The sequence below is a fragment of the Nematostella vectensis genome, chromosome 13 (genome assembly GCF_932526225.1).
Source record: "Nematostella vectensis chromosome 13, jaNemVect1.1, whole genome shotgun sequence".
Classification (NCBI taxonomy): domain Eukaryota; kingdom Metazoa; phylum Cnidaria; class Anthozoa; order Actiniaria; family Edwardsiidae; genus Nematostella; species Nematostella vectensis.
In genome coordinates, this window is record NC_064046.1 from 23,370 (window position 1) to 42,001 (window position 18,632).

The following is an 18,632-nucleotide window of genomic DNA, read 5'->3' on the forward strand; positions in this document are numbered from 1 at the left end:
AGTCTAACGGTTACGCCACGCACAGCTCGCTGAGATGTAGGATGAAAAAATAGAGGTCTATTTGGGCGCCTTGGGTCCCTTGGGGGCTCGCTATGTCGAAGGGATAAGGGGACATCATTGAAAACCGTAAGAAAATCACACAATTCTCAATACACGACTTTTAATGTATACGCCCCTGAATAATTCGTATACAGGTATATACGACAAACCAATAAATAAGACGAAGTTTCACAGTGTACATCTACCCCAAACTTTACTAAACAAGTCCTTGCATCTCCCCCGCCGTAAGTGTACGAGCCGGGCGCGTGGTAAGCCTGTGTTATCTACCGCTGACAGGAGCCCCGCATTTCTCGCCGTAAGTGTACGAGCCGGGCGCGTGGTAAGCCTGTGTTATCTACCGCTGACAGGTGCCCCGCATTTCTCGCCGTAAGTGTACGAGCCGGGCGCGTGGTAAGCCTGTGTTATCTACCGCTGACAGGAGCCCCGCATTTCTCGCCGTAAGTGTACGAGCCGGGCGCGTGGTAAGCCTGTGTTATCTACCGCTGACAGGAGCCCCGCATTTCTCGCCGTAAGTGTACGAGCCGGGCGCGTGGTAAGCCTGTGTTATCTACCGCTGACAGGAGCCCCGCATTTCTCGCCGTAAGTGTACGAGCCGGGCGCGTGGTAAGCCTGTGTTATCTACCGCTGACAGGTGCCCCGCATTTCTCGCCGTAAGTGTACGAGCCGGGCGCGTGGTAAGCCTGTGTTATCTACCGCTGACAGGAGCCCCGCATTTCTCGCCGTAAGTGTACGAGCCGGGCGCGTGGTAAGCCTGTGTTATCTACCGCTGACAGGAGCCCCGCATTTCTCGCCGTAAGTGTACGAGCCGGGCGCGTGGTAAGCCTGTGTTATCTACCGCTGACAGGAGCCCCGCATTTCTCGCCGTAAGTGTACGAGCCGGGCGCGTGGTAAGCCTGTGTTATCTACCGCTGACAGGAGCCCCGCATTTCTCGCCGTAAGTGTACGAGCCGGGCGCGTGGTAAGCCTGTGTTATCTACCGCTGACAGGAGCCCCGCATTTCTCGCCGTAAGTGTACGAGCCGGGCGCGTGGTAGGTGCGACCAAGGGCAGTAGTTCCGAAAGAGCTGCTGGATAAGATGAGATAATGGCACTCCGAGAGTAAGAAATGATCCAAAAGTACCCCGTACATCCCCTCTACCGAAGGCTGCCTCTGCCGCTGGAATATTCCGATGTGTTCGGGGACCATATCTAGAGTCACGACTTTCCCGGGGAATTCCCGACGCGCGTAACCCTTTACGGCGGAAGAATCTGTCGCGAGAAACCAGCGAATATCGGAAGCATTTATGAGTGGGTACTCAGCACAGATTCTTCTCTGGACTGAATGTGCGCACGAGAAGAAGCTCTTAAAGTCTTGGGTATTGTATTTGTTTCTCCGACCGAACGCCGAGTCGCCCATACGAACATGTAGTCCAATCACGGGGGAATTACCTCGCCGATCGATGAGCTCTCGGGCGTAGTTCAGCCGGTTTTCAAACTCGGGCGTTGTTCGGAATAGCAGATCGTAGACACAACCGACCATTGAGTATCTCGGGTTTGGTAGAACTAGACCGACTTCTGCGGCTTTTTCTTCCAAAAAAGGGTTTGCCCAAATAGCGTGCGCGAAATTCCATACAGCGGTTATCCGTTCGACAGGAAATTCAAAATATTTTTCTAGGTCAATTTTCTTGAACCAATAATAAAACTCCGGGTAGAGATTTCCTGGTCGCTCTACCGAAGTGTTGTGAAGATTCTTAGGGAACCCTTTTCCCCAGTAATGTGTCCGCGAGCTAAGACCATCTAGGTTTGCTATTGAATAGTCCCACTTTATCTTAGCGGGACGGAAAAAGTTCCTCAATGCCAGGGGTTGGGAGTAATCCCAATCGATTAGAAACGCTCTTTTCGTGAGAACAGCAAGAAGAAATAACGTAGTGATTCCTCCCAGACGGTTTCCATACCCCGCACACCCGTATCCTTCGCCTTTGCACGAATAAACAAGAAATTTCCTTGGCGCTTTGCCGCTAAGGATCCTCTTGTGTAAATTCACATACTCTTTCTGCCAGCGCTTCCCGCACAAACCTGTCCCAGTGGCCTTTGCGCGCTCGGATTCCGAGAATACTTCGTTCAAGCTCGGGAACTCGATTGGCTCCCTTGTATCACGTGACCCTTCGCTGTTCTGGAGCGTTCTTTTCGGAAGCACGATTTTCTTGTTATCACGAGGCATAGTAGTGCTATGAACTTTAGATGATTTAAGTTGCGATTTCCGTCGCTTTTTCCTCCGTGTCGAGTGCGAATAAAGCCTTTTATGTGCGGCCTTTTTGCTCATTTCCCCATAATCTTTAGCGAGCTCGATCAAATTTCCATGAACTTGTATGACGTTGCCGTACGCGTCCTTGAAAACGTGTTTCTTGGAAACCTCTGCCACTGAAAAATAGCAAATAAAAACGTCAAATAACTATAGTCGTTTCCGTATAGCAAAAGTCTTGCGATACACTGAAATACCCGTTTTTCTCCTAAATAGAGCACGCTCTCGCGCGTTGAGATAAAATACGTACAATAAGCCCGAGTAGTAAGCGCAATGGGCAGATAGAATAAAATAACTGCTCGCAGAGGCTGATGGGAATAGAGCCCTTCTTCCTTGCTGCGCGCTCTGTCTTTTGTCCCTTCGCTCTCTTCTACCAATAATCGAATGCAGCGCATCTCCACCACCAGGCGTGTCTAGGGGATGCACAGGGTGCGCTTTTAGAACACGATATCTATTCAATGGCGTGTGTTACGCCGCAAAATGTAATCTTAACGCGAAATGCAATAACCTTCATCGCAAAATGAAATTTAGTTTTAATAACTTTATCGAGTGACTTATATTTGTATGTGGAAAAGATGAAATGTCAACACGTAGAGACAAAGCGAATGAAAGGCAGTGCGACTTAAAAATGCATTGTTCTTGCCTTGGCTTTCAGGGTTTTTTGTTGGTATGGTGTGATTTCCACCGATTTCCATCTCAGGAAATCCATTATTCCCGTCCTAGGTTGCTGACAGAACCACTGCCAAGTGTTTATAGAGACCGAGACCAACCGTCGATTCGAGATGGACTACTACAACGGTTGGTCACTACATGCTAGCGTCTATTTTCTTAGTACAGCTTTTAGCTAATAGTTTATAGGTTTATAGTCATTATTTGATGTTATTACATTTTGCGTTATTGCATTTTGCATTAAATCTTTTATTACATTTTGCGCTGAAGGTTATTACATTTCGCGTTAAGATTACATTTTGCGTTGAAAGTTATTACATTACGCCTTAAGATTATATTTTGCGTTGAAAGTTATTACATTTCGCGTTAAGATTACATTTTGCGTTGAAAGTTATTACATTACGCCTTAAGATTATATTTTGCGTTGAAAGTTATTACATTTCGCGTTAAGATTACATTTTGCGTTGAAAGTTATAACATTTCGCGTTATGATTACATTTTGCGTTAGTTATTACATTTCGCGTTAAGATGACATTTTGCGTTAGTTATTACATTTTGCGTTGAAAGTTATTACATTTTGCGTTAAGATTACATTTTGCGCTGAAAGTTATTACATTTCGCGTTAAGATTACATTTTGCGTTAGTTATTACATTTCGCGTTAAGATGACATTTTGCGTTAGTTATTACATTTTGTGTTAAGATTACATTTTGCGTTGAAAGTTATTACATTTCGCGTTAAGATTACATTTTGCGCTGAAAGTTATTACATTTCGCGTTAAGATTACATTTTGCGTTAGTTATTACATTTCGCGTTAAGATGACATTTTGCGTTAGTTATTACATTTCGCGGCGTAACACGGTGTTTAAACGAGTATAAGTTACACATTCCTCTAATTTCGCGCTAATAATTAAAATACAATATCGTTTTATGACGTCACTCACATGTGGTGTGATTTTTGGTCCAAATCTGAAGGAGCACGCCTGACGTCATAAGGGCAATGATTGACAGAGGGGCGGTACATAGTACGAATCGTCGCCATGACAACATCCTACGTAACCATCGGCTCGACAGTAGCCTCATGGAGCACTAGTCCCCAGGGGGAGGGGGACAAGGTCAGACCTGTAGGGAAAGCGTGTTATTATATAGCAACGACTTTCAACCAAACAGTGGGCCCATATGGAGGGGGGGAGGGGCGTAAGGGGGGTGCGAAAACCGCAAAACCGCAAAAAAAAAACGCACGGAAAAACGCCAAAACCGTGAAAATAAGTCAATAACCGTAAACCGCGCAGTCTAGAAAAACCGCAATACCGCTGAATATAATACAGAAAACCGCGCCAGATTTAAGGCGAAACCGCATCACCGCAAACCCTTAAGCCCTCTCGATATGGAGCATTTTTGAAGACTTACCAAGTTACCAAAAACTCAAGGCATTTCATTGATACGAGACCAAAGTCTTGAAAAATGAGTTATTGAAAACGTAAGATATAAGTTAAATGTATAGTTATTCTAGTAGGTTAAAGCACACATTATAATAACTGTTTTAGCTGTAAAGGGACCAAAGCAGAATATATTATCGCCGTATCATATCAACGCAATTAGTAAAACACGTATCCATTACCTGAAAAACTCTAATTGGGCAAGTCAGTCCTACTCACACGGCTATTGCCTGGTTCTTCCCCCACATAGTTGCCTTTATAACCTCGAGATGTCTCAAGCACTCAACCAGTTGCGGCAAATACTAAAGTAGCGAGCCCTAGGTAGAGCGTCCAGTAAGACAAAATAAAGGCGACACTATTTACACGAGATACAACCTGCTTATTTACACCACAGGGAAACCTCGATAAATGAGGCTTAAAACAACACCAAGCTTACACTTAGGCAAGTGCTTGAGGCTAGAGTCCCAGAACGATAGCGAAAGAAATAGATCTAAAACATTTTGTGTATGAAACAATAAAAAAATAATGCAAGAATAAAAAATGAATAATACTGACCTAAAATGAATGACTCTCTGATAAAAAAAAATGATATAAACTAAAAACGATTACAATATTGTGTTGATTTGAATGCTTGAGAATATGTACCTTCCAGGAGACAGTTGCTATTTCGAAGTACTTTTCTGTATTGTGTGATTTGCGTCTATTCAAATATGGGACGTTTATTGAAAATAAGAAAATATAATTAGCTATGCAAACAGTCGGTGCCTTTTAAACCTAACTGTGAGATAGGACTTGTGAGACAGTTTTGTATTAAATTCAATGACAGCGGAGAAAAGTGATTTTACAATGAGGAAAAGGTGCAGTTTTGTGTGAAACTTTCAGAACCTGAGAACTGCCAAGCAGAGATAAAACAAATCTAAATGAATAAAATATTTGAGTTTTTAAACAGCATAGATTTTCAAATCGTATGTTTCTAGTAATCTATGTTCTTCTACTGAAGAAAAAAAAACATTTATTCAATAAATGTGAATTCAGTGAATAAAAAAGGTGTAGTTAATGATAAGAGAGTTAAATTGGCTTTTTTCCAAGAAAATTGTAGACTTCTGTTCTTCTTACATCTTCGAGACATTAAATTTCCATATGATAAAATGGATTCTTAATGATATTAAAATTGAAAACCATTTTACTCTCACCATTACTCAATTTACTATAAAATGAAAGGTATTTTTATGGGTAAAAAAATAATAATGATTTTCCAACTTGAGAAAAGAACTTTCGGGATTTTATGGCTTGTCTTGCACAAACCTCTCGTTTGAGATTTTCGCGAAAACAAAAAACAAAAACAGAAATAAGATCTATAGTAATATTATTTTTCCAGGGAAAACACTCAAACACTACAAAACGAGTGAACCCCACAGGTGATATCGCACTAGACGATAGACTACGCGATAAGTTCCGGTTTAGAGATCAAACATATTTACCACCCTGCGACAACAACCTTTGTTTTACGTCTAGAATTTGTTACTTGTGTTAAAAAGAGGGATGTAAATTGAAGAAAAATAATCAAATAATCAAAACCGTCAGGATTTGAAAGTACTAAGAAAGCATGAATTCTTGTGTTCCATCACCCAAAAGTGGATAACCAATGTGAATCATGTGTTTTTATAGTGGCCAATAGCTTAGCGTTTCTGAGTCATATTACAGACAGTAAGCTTTTACAGAGGAACACAGGAGATAAAGCTCTTAGTAGCTAAGAATGTCGGATCCATTAGCGCGCAAAAAGAGCGAGCGGTATCGAACAGGATCATGCCCTAAATAAGGAATTCCTCGGTTTGTTTTGACAACACATTCCGGTCCATTCACAGCCTTAACGCTACTTGAGCCATTAAGCACCCGAGAAACGCAAATATACAGAACTTCGGTAGTTTTGATATCGCCTTTGGGTTGTGCTATTTCGTCAGGTGTCTAGAGAGTAAAAAAGGCAGAAAAAAAATCATAATTGAATGCTTTACTGTAATAAAAATAAGGCAAGTAACAAATATTATCATACTGTGATTAATGGATTAATGAAAATATGAAAGAATAAACTAAAAAGACACTGATTTGTGATTCCATAAAAACCGCTTATAATGTCGGTATAATAATAAGTTATTTAATACATTTTATTTCTAGCGTCTTTTTTGACGGCAACCTAGCATCATTAAAGCCTTTTTTATTTTTTATTCACCCCTCCAATTACCATCTACATGTGCGATGTAACATCTTAAAACGTTTCATATTTTTGCTCTCTAATCCCATCTTCAAGAGAGAACAACCTATCTACCGTGACCATATAACAGGTGCATCTTGTTTATGAAAAAAAAAACGCGCATAGCTTAATGAAGAGTTCGTGCTTTTGTCTCGCCCCTAAAGTCCCTCAAGAAAGCTGTACACGAGTGTTTTTTTGTCTGGGTGCATATTTGTAGCGTTTCGTGTTCTTTTAAGAAAACCCCAGGTAAGGGGCCGATGAGACATCTTTTCAACACTCAACACTCTGGGTGTTTTTTTTTTTTACAGAAGGCAAGCTATAAGGTATCCAGCGGAAAAATAAAAACTTCGATGTAGAAATAACGATCTTTGGTGTATATATTTTGATCCATGTTGTATAATCTTCGTGTAAAAGAGAGAATAAATGTGTTGAGGCAAGATGCTCTCACAGCCCTGGCACAGGAGACACTTCATAGCCTCGAGACCACAAAAGATGTGTTTTCAGATCTGTTTTGGATTTCGCATCAGTGCAAAAGGCGAATGTTCACATTGGCGAAAAGCAAGCATTTTGACAGATATCTAGAAGGTCATTATTACTTCCTAACCGAGCAAGTAGATTGCTCATTTGAATCGTGCATAGATGCAGAAATATTGGTTAAGAAGCCGACAATCTAATGCCAAGTGACGAGTGAAAAAACCTTCACGTCGTTAAGGTTAAATTTCCCGAAATAGAAACAATACAAAGCAGTAAAAGTATATAGTCTTTTTGGAAACATCGTCTCTCGTTCACTTTATACAACATTAATAGCCTGTTACCTAATGTAGAAGGTAGTGTGAATGAAAATGCGAGAAAAAATACGAAATTCATATCTACCTTAGAAGTAGAGATTAAACTTATGTATTTTTGCAGCACTTCTATATTTGTGGTGTACATTCGAGGTGGTCATCTGTGCAATTTTAACATGAACAAGCTGCATCATGTAGCCCCTCGTCAGCCTTGAAGACGCGCGCCTAGAATACAAAATGGTCTGGCACGCACCAAGGAAGGCTTTATAGCAAACATACCCGCCGAGTCCGTGCACTGCAATGGTCTACGGTTTGACTCTGCAAATTCCTGGTTAGTGAGGGGTCTTTCGTTTGGCGTATGGCAAGCCGTATCCCTCTCCTTGCGCAGTGGGTTCTTGTTAAGCTCGTGGAGTCGACGGGGACATAGGAATTGCTGTTGTTCCGGATTTGCGCGAGATAAAGAGGTAAAGGTCGTGGCTAAGTGAGGCTTCACGCTGAACTATTTGTACCATTAGTGGATGTCAGGATAGAGCTCGCGACTCACGTACGTTTAGCAATACGACTGTGTAAAGAAATGAGCGAGTATTGCTCGCTTTACCGCGATCTCGTAATAGAGATGGAAGAATTAGACGTCTTCGTGATTATTAACCCCGGTGATGACCCCGTGAATATGGGCTATGTACTCAGAATAAGGACCAGATGGAGACAAATGAAATCCAGCTAATAGAGTTTGATGGATTTTTGCGGCGTGATCCAAAACAAAAGACCAACAGTAATGTGGCACTGACATATAACACACTTTTGATAACAATAAACAAATCTCGATTCAGAGTTTAATAGGATAGGGGAAGCGAATAGATCGCATTGTATTATTTCGCGCGAATTTGTGCGCGCAATCCAATTATCGGAAGATTACAAAAGATTCGCTTATCTCGTTCCCTATCAGTCGCACGCTTGCGCGCGGTTAAAACTCTATAATAAAATATCCTTTCTTTGAATCCCAAAGACCTTATCTTTGCGAAAAGGGCGCATCTTTAATTGGCCAATTATTTTCAATCAATTTGTTGGCGGTTGAATAAGATTAATCTCGTAGGATCCTAGATTTTATCCCAAATTCAGGTTGGATCTCGCGTCGTACTAATAAGGGTTATTTATTTTATTTCCCTGTCTTTATATATGAGGGTTTTGTATATGCTCTATCTATTTAGCATGGCTCATATTTGAACCTTGATATGGTCAGATCAGTGAAGATGGAGGAACGGAAACTCTTTGGGCGATTCTTATTTTATTTATGTTGCGCTATTTTGCTCTTCCTAATTCTACTTTTTAAAATTAAAATTCAGCCCTCAAAAAATAACTATACATATAAGTAAGGGGTTACGGAGAACATATCAGATTAAAAAGAAAAGAATAAATGTAATGAGAATTGGATTCACAGGTCTCCCCCCGAAACTGAAATACAGACTCTGTAACTATAACAAAGCTACTATATAACGAAGCTATAATTAGTGCTAGCATATCCTACACGCCAATAAGGAGGGAGTTTTCCCACTTATGTTTAATGTGTGTAAAGTTATTAAAATTTATATGCTTAAAACGTGCCATGTGAAATAAATCAACTACTTCTTACACGGAAATAATTATTAAAATTACCATTGATATAGAATGAAAGGATAATAAATGTCAAAAGTAAAATTGTTTCGAGCTATTTCGCTTTATGGAACAACGGATTCTGATGTGCCTTATCAACTTCCATTGCCTAAACCACAACAAAAGATCTCCAAATATTGACAATCTTCTTCAATACTTGCACATGTGAATTAGCTCGAGACAAATGCAAGGGGGATGAATACCTTCATTTAGACGAGATTTGTCGTTCTTTTTTTCTTCATCACTCGGCTGTGGTTTACCGTGCCGACAAAAACATATATAAAATTAATGCGCTATATTATGATTATATGTCACTTTTTGGTCTTTCCGCAGGCATCGGGAAAGCGTTTACCCAGAAGGCTTTTCGATTTATCTTTTAGCCGGAAAGTGACACTCTAGGCCCAGGCAATACTCGTGCTTTCGATGAACGCCTGGGGAATAGACGAATCAGGTTGACTCGAAGCAAAAAGTCCCATCTGTCAAGGTTTTATTCCATTTATACCCAGGATATAAACTTTTTAAACTCAAGATTAGACATGGTAAGTGTATTCAGCTTAATTAGTAAATAAGTACTTTTTGGAATGCTAAAACATTCGCACGTTTTTATGAATCGAACATACTAGGATGGCTTCACACTTACATTCGAGTATTCAGAATATCATTCATAGATTTTTCCGGAACCAAAGCCGTGTATTACAAATAAAGACATAAAGAGGTCCATAGCCAGCACGGGGCAATGGGCGGCTGCCTGCTTAGACGGGCAGGAATTTTACAAAAGACATATAAAATATATTATTTATTCTTCATAGGCCTCGATTCACTCTAAGTCCGTCTGTATCCCATATTTACTTGTGCTATTGTAGGCTGTGATTCACTCTGTGTTCGTATGTTTCCCATATTATACTTTTGCTATTATAGGCTGTGATTAACTCCGAGTTCGTATGTTTCCAATATTATACTTGTGCTATTGTAGGCTGTGATTTACTCTGAGTTCATAGGTTTCCCATATTAAACTTGTGCAATTATATGTGACCCGGCAAGGGGAAACGTACACTAGAGTAAAAGCGTTCGGCTATGAACGAAAAACATCATTCGACGGATTATGCAGAACGCTTTAACGATATTCAGAACGATATCAGGCTTCTACGAGAAACGATCTCCGATTTTCAAGATCGTTTGTCGGAAGGCAATATCGTTCTTCCGAAGACAAGATCGTTCTCCCTGTTTTTAAAATCGTTCATCACCGAGGTTAACACTCGAAGGCGAGAACGTTTTTCCGATTTTCAAGATCGTTCATCCGAAGAAAAGATCGGCTTCACGAAGACAAGAACTTCTTTCATGGATTTGAAAAAAGTTTATCAGTGCGAGAAACCCCGAAGGCAAAAACGTTTTTCCGATTTTGATAATCGTTACCACAAAGACAACATCACTCTTTCAAGAAATGCTTGGTTTGCTAATTTGTAATTGATTTTTAATTTTAATTTTTAATTATATTTTAATTTTAGTCTATGTGACATTAAAGTTGCGGTTTAACAAGTTGTTGTTTTGCAAAGACAAGTAAATTAGCTGACTTGCTTTCTTAGTTTGCTTACGGCTCATAATCATTTTCAACACTTCACCTATCGCGAAGATCGTAATGGCAAATTAAAGCTCAGATATAGGAGATTTCTTTTTAGGGGCGGTTGTATTGATGCGCGAGTTCATTAGCAAGCACAAAGCCGTCACAGTAAAGTTGTTGTCGCCATTAACATTTCGTTGTTTTGAAAAGACAAGAAAACATCAACAGCCGACTCGCTTTCTTAATTTGCATACGGCTCAAACAAATCGATGGTCGAACTTTGCGGATCGCGACTATCCTAATGGCAAAGGAAAACTGAGATATAGAGGATTCTTTTGGGAGAGGTCTGTTTGATGCGCGAGCGAGAACCATCATATAGTTGTCGTGAACGTTAACATGTCGTTGTATTGCAAAGACAAATAGAGTCGACTCACTTTCTTAGTTTGCATACGGCAAATATCAAGGACATTCTGCAAACTTAAGAGCGTTCTTCTGAATTTCTAGGGACGATCTTCTGAATTTTCTGAATTTTAGAGAACGATCTTCTGAACTTTAGAGCATTTTTTTGAGGGGAACAAACTTCCGAATTTAAAAAACGTTCTTCCGATTGTGCCCCGGGAACAAGATTGTTTATGAACAATATAACGAAGCAACATCGTTCCCTCATTATAGAAAAAGTGTTCATTGATCTTCCAGATTTGCCCAAAAACGTTTTTCGCTAGTGTACGTTTTCCCTTGCCGGGTCACATATGCTGTGATTTACTCCGATTTCGTATGTTTCCAATATTATACTTGTGCAATTATAGGCTGTGATTTATGCTGAGTTTGTCTGGATCCCATATTATACAGTACTTGTGCTTTTGTAGGCCCTGTTTGGAATCCAGTTTGTCCTGAGCATCATAGTTGCAACTTTCCTTCAAAAGCTCTCGCCATATTTCTCTCCTGCGAGATGGATACTCTGCAACGGATGGTATGGTTTACTTTGTGTTGCTTCCACTAGAAATTATGGATATGTGAAGTTTGAAAACATTTTCACACATTTGTGTGAATACTTGAATCATCCCCAAGCCAATTTTTTTCAGCTTTATTAAAGGGCACAAAAACAAATTAATAGAATAAACTTAATATGTAATAGCCTGCTACATAATTTGGTTCTATTGTATTTAATGCTTTATACTTTAGAAATTAAGGTATGAAGTTTTTTTGTAGAACAATTATGCTTTAACTTTAAATAACTTTATTGCCTCTAGCGAGCTAATCCGGCAATGGACAGTCAGCGGAGGCGGAGATTCACAGGCATCAATAAAAAGCAATAAAATATGTAAATAAATACATGAAGTTTATAAAAAGCCATAGCATTGTCATTTGTTCCTCTAAATTTTCACATGGATGTTAAAGACCAGGATTTAGCCATTTATTTTCTTCAAAGGATTGTGGGGAACAACACATTGGTTTCAAGTAAAACCTTATTTAAAACACATGTTTTCTGTTTGAATATTGCTACTTTGTAACTCTTTGTGTTCAGGTTGGTTAGATACTTGCACCCGACAGATGAACAGCTGAAAGCCATGATTGGGAAGCCTGTCAACGGCACAAAAGGCAAAGGGAGAAAATCAGTGAATACAGAATCAAGGTACAGTGTAGTGCCTTGATCAAATAGAGATGAGAGTCAAGAAGACTCTTGTGACGGTGCACTTTCCCAAAAGAAGAATTAATGAGGGCTGTCAAGTTTGATAGTGTGAGTAAGAGTTGATGATGATATATTGGGTCAGCAAGTTTCAAAAATTACTGTACTGTGAAATTTAATGTGCAATTCTAGATTGGGATGAGTCCTGATATAAAATTGACTCTCACCAACTCTCAAAGACTTCTTTATCAGGACCATGCGAGAGCTAGAAAGAGTGAAACTCACATCAAATCTCATCTCCATTTGGTTAAGGCTTGATAAGTGTAAAAATTTTTTATCAGTTACATATTTTAGTGCTGTGCATCACATCAACGTGAAACCACGCTATAAAAGGGACGCCCCTTTTCACATCTTTGGAATTTGAATTCAAAATAAAAATGGCTGTTAGTAACAGACCTTAAACCGGGGAAAGAATTTTCTCTGTATTGCTTCTATTTCTCTGGTTTCTGCGGTATAAATAAAGCATATTTAGACAGTTTCAATAGTCCAATACAAGGATATAAAGCAAAAAACATTGGAGAATCTGTTTTGGGTGAAAATTTGGTCAAGATTACCTGGGATTTAAATCATGAGCCGATTTCTTCGGGCCATACACCAATCATCGTTATCTCTGCCATACAATGTTGGACTGGTTGGCTGGTTGATAACGGATGGTATGATTGATCGTATTAGTTGTACAATTGTGCACTGTATTTTTTCTAGATTGCTAGTCTCTATTTCGAACATGTGTAATAATAAATGAGCGGCGCGTGTTACAGCGCGAGTAAAACTCAAGCCGAAAGATTACTTGGAAGAATTTTTTTACTTTGCGTACATCTATACTCTTGTCAGCTCGGACACTAAAGTGATAACTAAAGGTATCGCTGTCCTGGGCACGTTCCTTTTATAGTGCGGTTTTGTGTTTAATCTAAAACAAGATAGGATCTGCAGCGAATTTTAGTATTTCTGCACTATATAAAATCATATGCCAATGAAACACATTTTTCAGCATGAATTTTCTTTTATCAGGAAAGGCTTATCCAATGATAATAGGACTGGTACAGACAAGAACACCTTCACTATCCCATGCTCTCTCGAGATCCATCTTGACAAAGCCAAGGTCAGTAGTAAACAAAGCCAAGGTCAGTAGTAAACAAAGCCAAGGTCAGTAGTAAACAAAGCCAAGGTCAGTAGTAAACAAAGCCAAGGTCAGTTGTACACAAAACCAAGGTCAGTCGTAAACAAAGCCAAGGTTGGTAGTAAACAAAGCCAAGGTCAGTAGTAAACAAAGCCAAGGTCTTTAGTAAACAAAGCTAAAGTCAGTAGTAAACAAAGCCATTGTCAATAGTAAACAAAGCCAAGGTCAGTAGTAAACAAAGCCATGGTCAGTAAACAAAGCCAAGGTCAGTAGTAAACAAAGACAAGGTCAGAAGTGAACAAAGACAAGGTTAGTAGTTAGTAAACAAAGCCAAGGTCAGTAAACAAAGCCAAGGTCAGAAGTAAACAAAGACAAGGTTAGCAATTTAAATTAATAATATACAGTACTGTACTGTAAAAAAGTTGAGGCTAGTAATTATCATCCTTATCATTATTGTTGTTGTTGTCATCATCATTATTAACATAGTGGTATAGAAAAGGAGTTTGTATTATTTACTAAGGTATAGTAAGTATATAATATACTGAGTGTGTTGCTGTTTATATCACAGGTTGAGGAGATTGATGTCTTACCACAGTTTCTTTATACTGAGTACAAGTGGTTGATAGACTTTGCTGTCAGTGCAGCATTCTTGAACCTGCTCATTGAAGTGGTGGCATTCTTTCTTCCTGCCGTTCACAAGCAGGAGTTTAATCTAGGACTTTTCTGGAATCTCATGGTGGTATTGTTTGCTCTGTATCCTTGAGACGTGTTTTAACAATGTTTCATAATTTAATCATTTGAAAAGAATAACTTTATCCAGAATTTTAAAAAGCTATATACATACTGTAAACATAAAATGGATAACTACAATGAAATAATGATAATGATTATTTATAAATCTTATCTGATTTACTTGTGCCTTGTTTTTTTTCTCTTGTCTTATCAAATTTGTCGCACAATTCTTCCCACCCGGTTGTTGTCCTTTACTTGCTCAAGGAAGACTATGTACTCATTAACGGCTGCCTATTGGCGAGGTGATGACGGTGGAGAGAGATCCATGTGTATCACATTTGGCCTGTTCTTTTTTGTGGTTGCCATGGCAGTGTTGGTGATTGATGAGTCACTTATAGATTTCGGGCTGGACGCCGGTGAGCTATTTTCTTACCTTTAATGAGTCCACACTTTTATTATTGTCATTTGGAAATCCATTGTGTCAAGAAATAATATCGAAATAACCACCTAAAAACAATATTCTATTCTTCCATATAGAAATCCAATCAGGAAACCCCAATAACTCCACAAAATCATTGTTTGTTATGTCTTGATTATCAACCTTAACCAACAACTAAGATAATTACTTGATTTGATTTTTAAGGTTATGAGAAATTTTCGACAAAAGCTGCAGAATTTCTGAAGAAACAAGGATTCTCCACAAGGTACACTTCTCCCTTGTTAAACTTTACCCAAAAGCTGTGTTTAGTTTATTTTGATATAAAGCTTACTCGGTGTGCTACACAAAAGGCAGAATAACAGTTGTGGTTTGTGTGAAGAAGAAGCTACACTAAAGCTTTATAGTAATTATTATTTGTTTTTTTTTCTGTGTCCAGAGAGACTTCTCCTGTCTGGGTATTCAAGCTCATGATCGCTGTTATGTCAGCTGTTCTTGGCATGTTTATGGGTTTTCCTGGAATGCGTCTTGCTAATATGTACCTTGACTCACTCTACTATCACAAGGAGACCCCTTACATGGTGTAAGTACCAACTACTTCATGCTTGAAGCAGACAGTCTTGAAGCAGACAATAGGCTGTTTACAGTACCGCTCTCGAACATGTGGACATATGTTCGCGAAATTGTTTGCGAACAGCTGATGTTCGCGAACACAGTGTTCGCGAACAGACCGGGACAAACCGTTTGACAAACGGGAACTCGTACCTCGTAACCGAAGACTTACAGTACTGATACTCACTTAAAATACATACAGGAGTTCTGCAAGCGATTCAAATAAATTGTTCGTGTAAAAGTCAGCTGAGAGCTATGGTTATCGTTAAAATCAGAAACAACAAATTCAGTTATAGTCTGATATGCCTTCAGTTCAATTATTTGTAGACGATCAAGACAAGACACTTTCAAGTTTGAGAAATAAAGACGATAAAGATGGCGGATGAAAGCCAAAGCATGCGAAGGATTCGATCGTGGATTTACGAGGGCAGACACAGGCAAAAAAGTTAGTTTATTCTCAAAAGCTTGCCTCGAAGAGGGAAGGAATGCCGATCGCTTGATATGCTTCGAAGATTGTCGAATGTGACAACTGCTAGCGAATACTTTTGAACAGCGGGAAGCCATTTATTTAACAAATACTTGTATTACACACGGGATAATTAATTCGGGGAAGGAATGCCGATCGCTTGATATTCTTCGATGATTTTCGAATGTGTGAAAACTGCTAGCGGAGAATTTTGCATCTGTTCGCGAACAGCGTGTTCGCGAACAGTCTATATGTTCGCGAATTTCGCGAACGTTGTTCGCGAAAGTTTCGCGAACAGTGTCCCTATGTTCGTGAGCGGTACTGTATATGGGAAAGAAAGGGATAAAAAGTAAGTTACTGTATGTCTTTTTTTTCAGACTCTTGTTGCACCTTAATTTCGTCATGCCTGTTTTGATATTTGCGACATGGATAATACCTATTGTCAAAGAGCCCCTCGTAACAGGATCTTGGCATGGCAAGGAGGGGCCAGCCACACCCTTGTAAGTTTCGTTATGTATTTAAACAGCCTCTATCAGCCGCCATTTTGTTATCCTAGCAATAGTGAGAATGCATCCATTTCCATCGGCTAATTTGTGAGAGCTGTTGGGATATTCTTGATGGTAATTGGTAAATGAACCTCCTTATTTCATTTTTAGGTGGTTATTTTTGATAAGTTTCGTTATGTTGGTATAAAAATACCGTTTTCACGAGGTTGCGCGTGCATCCTTAAGGCCACAGACTGGCGGGCCACATCCAAAATGCCACAGACTGGCGGGCCACAGCTGATCCAAAATGCGAGCGAAGGGGTATTTGACTCTAACACTAATTTGACTAATAGCACTCTGACAGCATTTTCTATAGCTTTGTCTGTAAACTCCACTTTGTACGAAATTTTAGACCAGCTATGGCCTGCCAGTCTGTGGCATTTTGGATGCGCGCGCATCATCGTGAAAACGGTCTATTATAACAAAGGCGTGGCTGACAAGGGCTCTTTTTAACATTCGAAAATGTTAGAATCATGAGATATTAAAAACATAATGTATATTGTATGCCGTATCATGAGTTCCCCGTATTCTCATTTGTTAAAGATTGACAGAGATGGCATTTAAGAACCTGCGCAGCACGCTTGTTTTGACTTTCTGCGCATTACGTTTGGTGTTGACTTGGCGACATCTGCAGTCCTACCTACACATGGCTCAGGACAGGATGGAGAAGTTGAGGAGAGAGACTGGGAGAATTACAAACATTGAATTACAGAGAAAGGTAAGTTCCTCGAACCTCCAAACTTAGGGAAATAAATCAGCAAAAGTCAGCAAGAGTAGTTTGCTGACGCTTCGAGCATAAGCCCTCTGTGAAGCACAGCAAAACTACTCTGTTTTCTCTGAGATGTGAAACACCATAGCAACCTTGGGTTGATGTATTTCCCTGATTCCACCACGCAACGCGGACCATCTAGTTTTTCTACAGCTTTAGTTTTTCTTGTCGTACCTTTTTCCGTATGTCTTGGATAATTTGAGCTTAGAGTACTACTGCATCTTAACTTTGCTTGGTTATAATCAACGTAACTTTTTGTGCCTCGTCTTACCTATGTTATTTCTCAGGTGGCGGGCGTGTTCTATTATCTGTCGGCCGCAAGTCTACAGTATCTGGCGCCTACTGTGCTGTTACTGTTTATCAGTCTCATACTACGGACATTAGGTATGGTACCAAAGATTCTTACTGTTTATCACCCTCGTCATCGTCATCGTCATCATCAGCAGCATCATCAGCATCATCATAATTATTCTTATCATCGTCATCGTCATTATCATCATCATTATTAAAATTGTCAGCATAACCATCAACAGCACCATCACCACCAACATACTTATCGTCATTATCATCATCAACATCGTCATCATCATCATTACCATCTCGTCACCATCACCATTATCATTAACATCCTCATTATTATCATGATCAAAATTTAGAGTAATTTAGATTTTTTCAATCAAATATCGTTAATAATGTATCAGACTTTAATCGTGCATGGTAAGTTGTATTACCATGGACCATTGTATTTTCAATTGTTAGCAATAAAAAACAGTGAATTGAATGAAAATTGAATGACATTTCTTGAGGTCTTTCTTTTTTCACCTTATAGAATTGACAGACTGGGATTCAGTAGCGGACCTGGGGCCCTCAAGGATAGAGTACTCGCACCTCATTTCCAACACCACGCGAGAAGCGGCCCTAGACCTTAGAGCGGTCCTTACGCCCGAGCTGTTCCAGGGTGTGTTCTCTTACATCACGTGGTGGCTATGTACCACGTGGTTTGTGACGTCAGTGTTTGGTGTAGTCTATTTAAAGATGATTAATACATAACAACGTGCCTGGATCGTTGTATTTATTTTCTGATTAATATTCCGTGCTCATCGACATCAGTAGGCGAGTTGCACTTAGAAATCACGTGACTTTATCAATGGCAAAGTCGCGCCAAAATTAACACAGAGATCGCCGCGGCCCTCACGTCAGAGAGCGACGAAAAAATATAACTTTTACGAAATCTTAAAAAAAAACCTTTCTGGCATAGACACTGACTCTCTGATACGTTAGCGCAAAATTTTGTTGTTGTTGTTATTTCGAAACTTACTCGCTGATTCATTAGCGATGAATAGTTTACTTTTACTTGTTGTTATTTTGCCGCCAAAAGCCGGAGTGTGCTCGAGTTTCGCACCCAGAAAGTCACGTGATTTCATAGTTCAAGTTGCCTATTGACTACCCATTGAAAAGTTGTGATTTTACGCGCCCATTTCGAAGTTTGCGGCCAACCAAGAATTCGTGTCTTGTTGAAACCTTTTTTACATTACATTTTCACAAGTCTGTGAACAGCCTTTAGTGCCAATATTTGGTGA

The 18,632-nt window shown here is 39.7% G+C and overlaps 2 protein-coding genes across 8 annotated transcripts; one reads left to right on the forward strand and one right to left on the reverse strand.

Annotated features, from left to right (window-relative positions):
- Positions 1-143: 143 nt before the first annotated feature.
- Positions 144-9,485, reverse strand: LOC116615582. 6 transcript variants are annotated; one of them, XM_032377305.2, is made up of 3 exons: positions 9,334-9,485; positions 3,953-4,130; positions 144-2,459 (listed from the first exon to the last, which is right to left on the reverse strand). In XM_032377305.2, the coding sequence occupies exons 2-3, from the start codon at positions 4,089-4,091 to the stop codon at positions 1,030-1,032; spliced, it is 1,569 nt and encodes a 522-aa protein (XP_032233196.2). In that variant the 5' UTR covers positions 4,092-4,130; positions 9,334-9,485; the 3' UTR covers positions 144-1,029. The 6 variants fall into 6 exon arrangements, with proteins under 6 accessions (XP_032233196.2, XP_032233195.2, XP_032233197.2 ...); XM_032377304.2 differs by lacking the exon at positions 9,334-9,485 and adding an exon at positions 7,760-7,898; XM_032377306.2 differs by lacking the exon at positions 9,334-9,485 and adding an exon at positions 7,569-7,705.
- On the forward strand, positions 7,829-18,115 carry LOC5508560 (transmembrane protein 161B). Of its 2 annotated transcripts, XM_032377308.2 has the most exons (13): positions 7,829-7,944; positions 9,464-9,669; positions 11,555-11,658; positions 12,214-12,321; positions 13,384-13,474; positions 14,061-14,245; positions 14,489-14,640; positions 14,868-14,928; positions 15,100-15,243; positions 16,116-16,238; positions 16,827-17,001; positions 17,340-17,436; positions 17,882-18,115. In XM_032377308.2, the coding sequence occupies exons 2-13, from the start codon at positions 9,667-9,669 to the stop codon at positions 18,100-18,102; spliced, it is 1,464 nt and encodes a 487-aa protein (XP_032233199.1). In that variant the 5' UTR covers positions 7,829-7,944; positions 9,464-9,666; the 3' UTR covers positions 18,103-18,115. The 2 variants fall into 2 exon arrangements, with proteins under 2 accessions (XP_032233199.1, XP_048576953.1); XM_048720996.1 differs by lacking the exons at positions 7,829-7,944; positions 9,464-9,669 and adding an exon at positions 10,843-11,032.
- Positions 18,116-18,632: the final 517 nt, after the last annotated feature.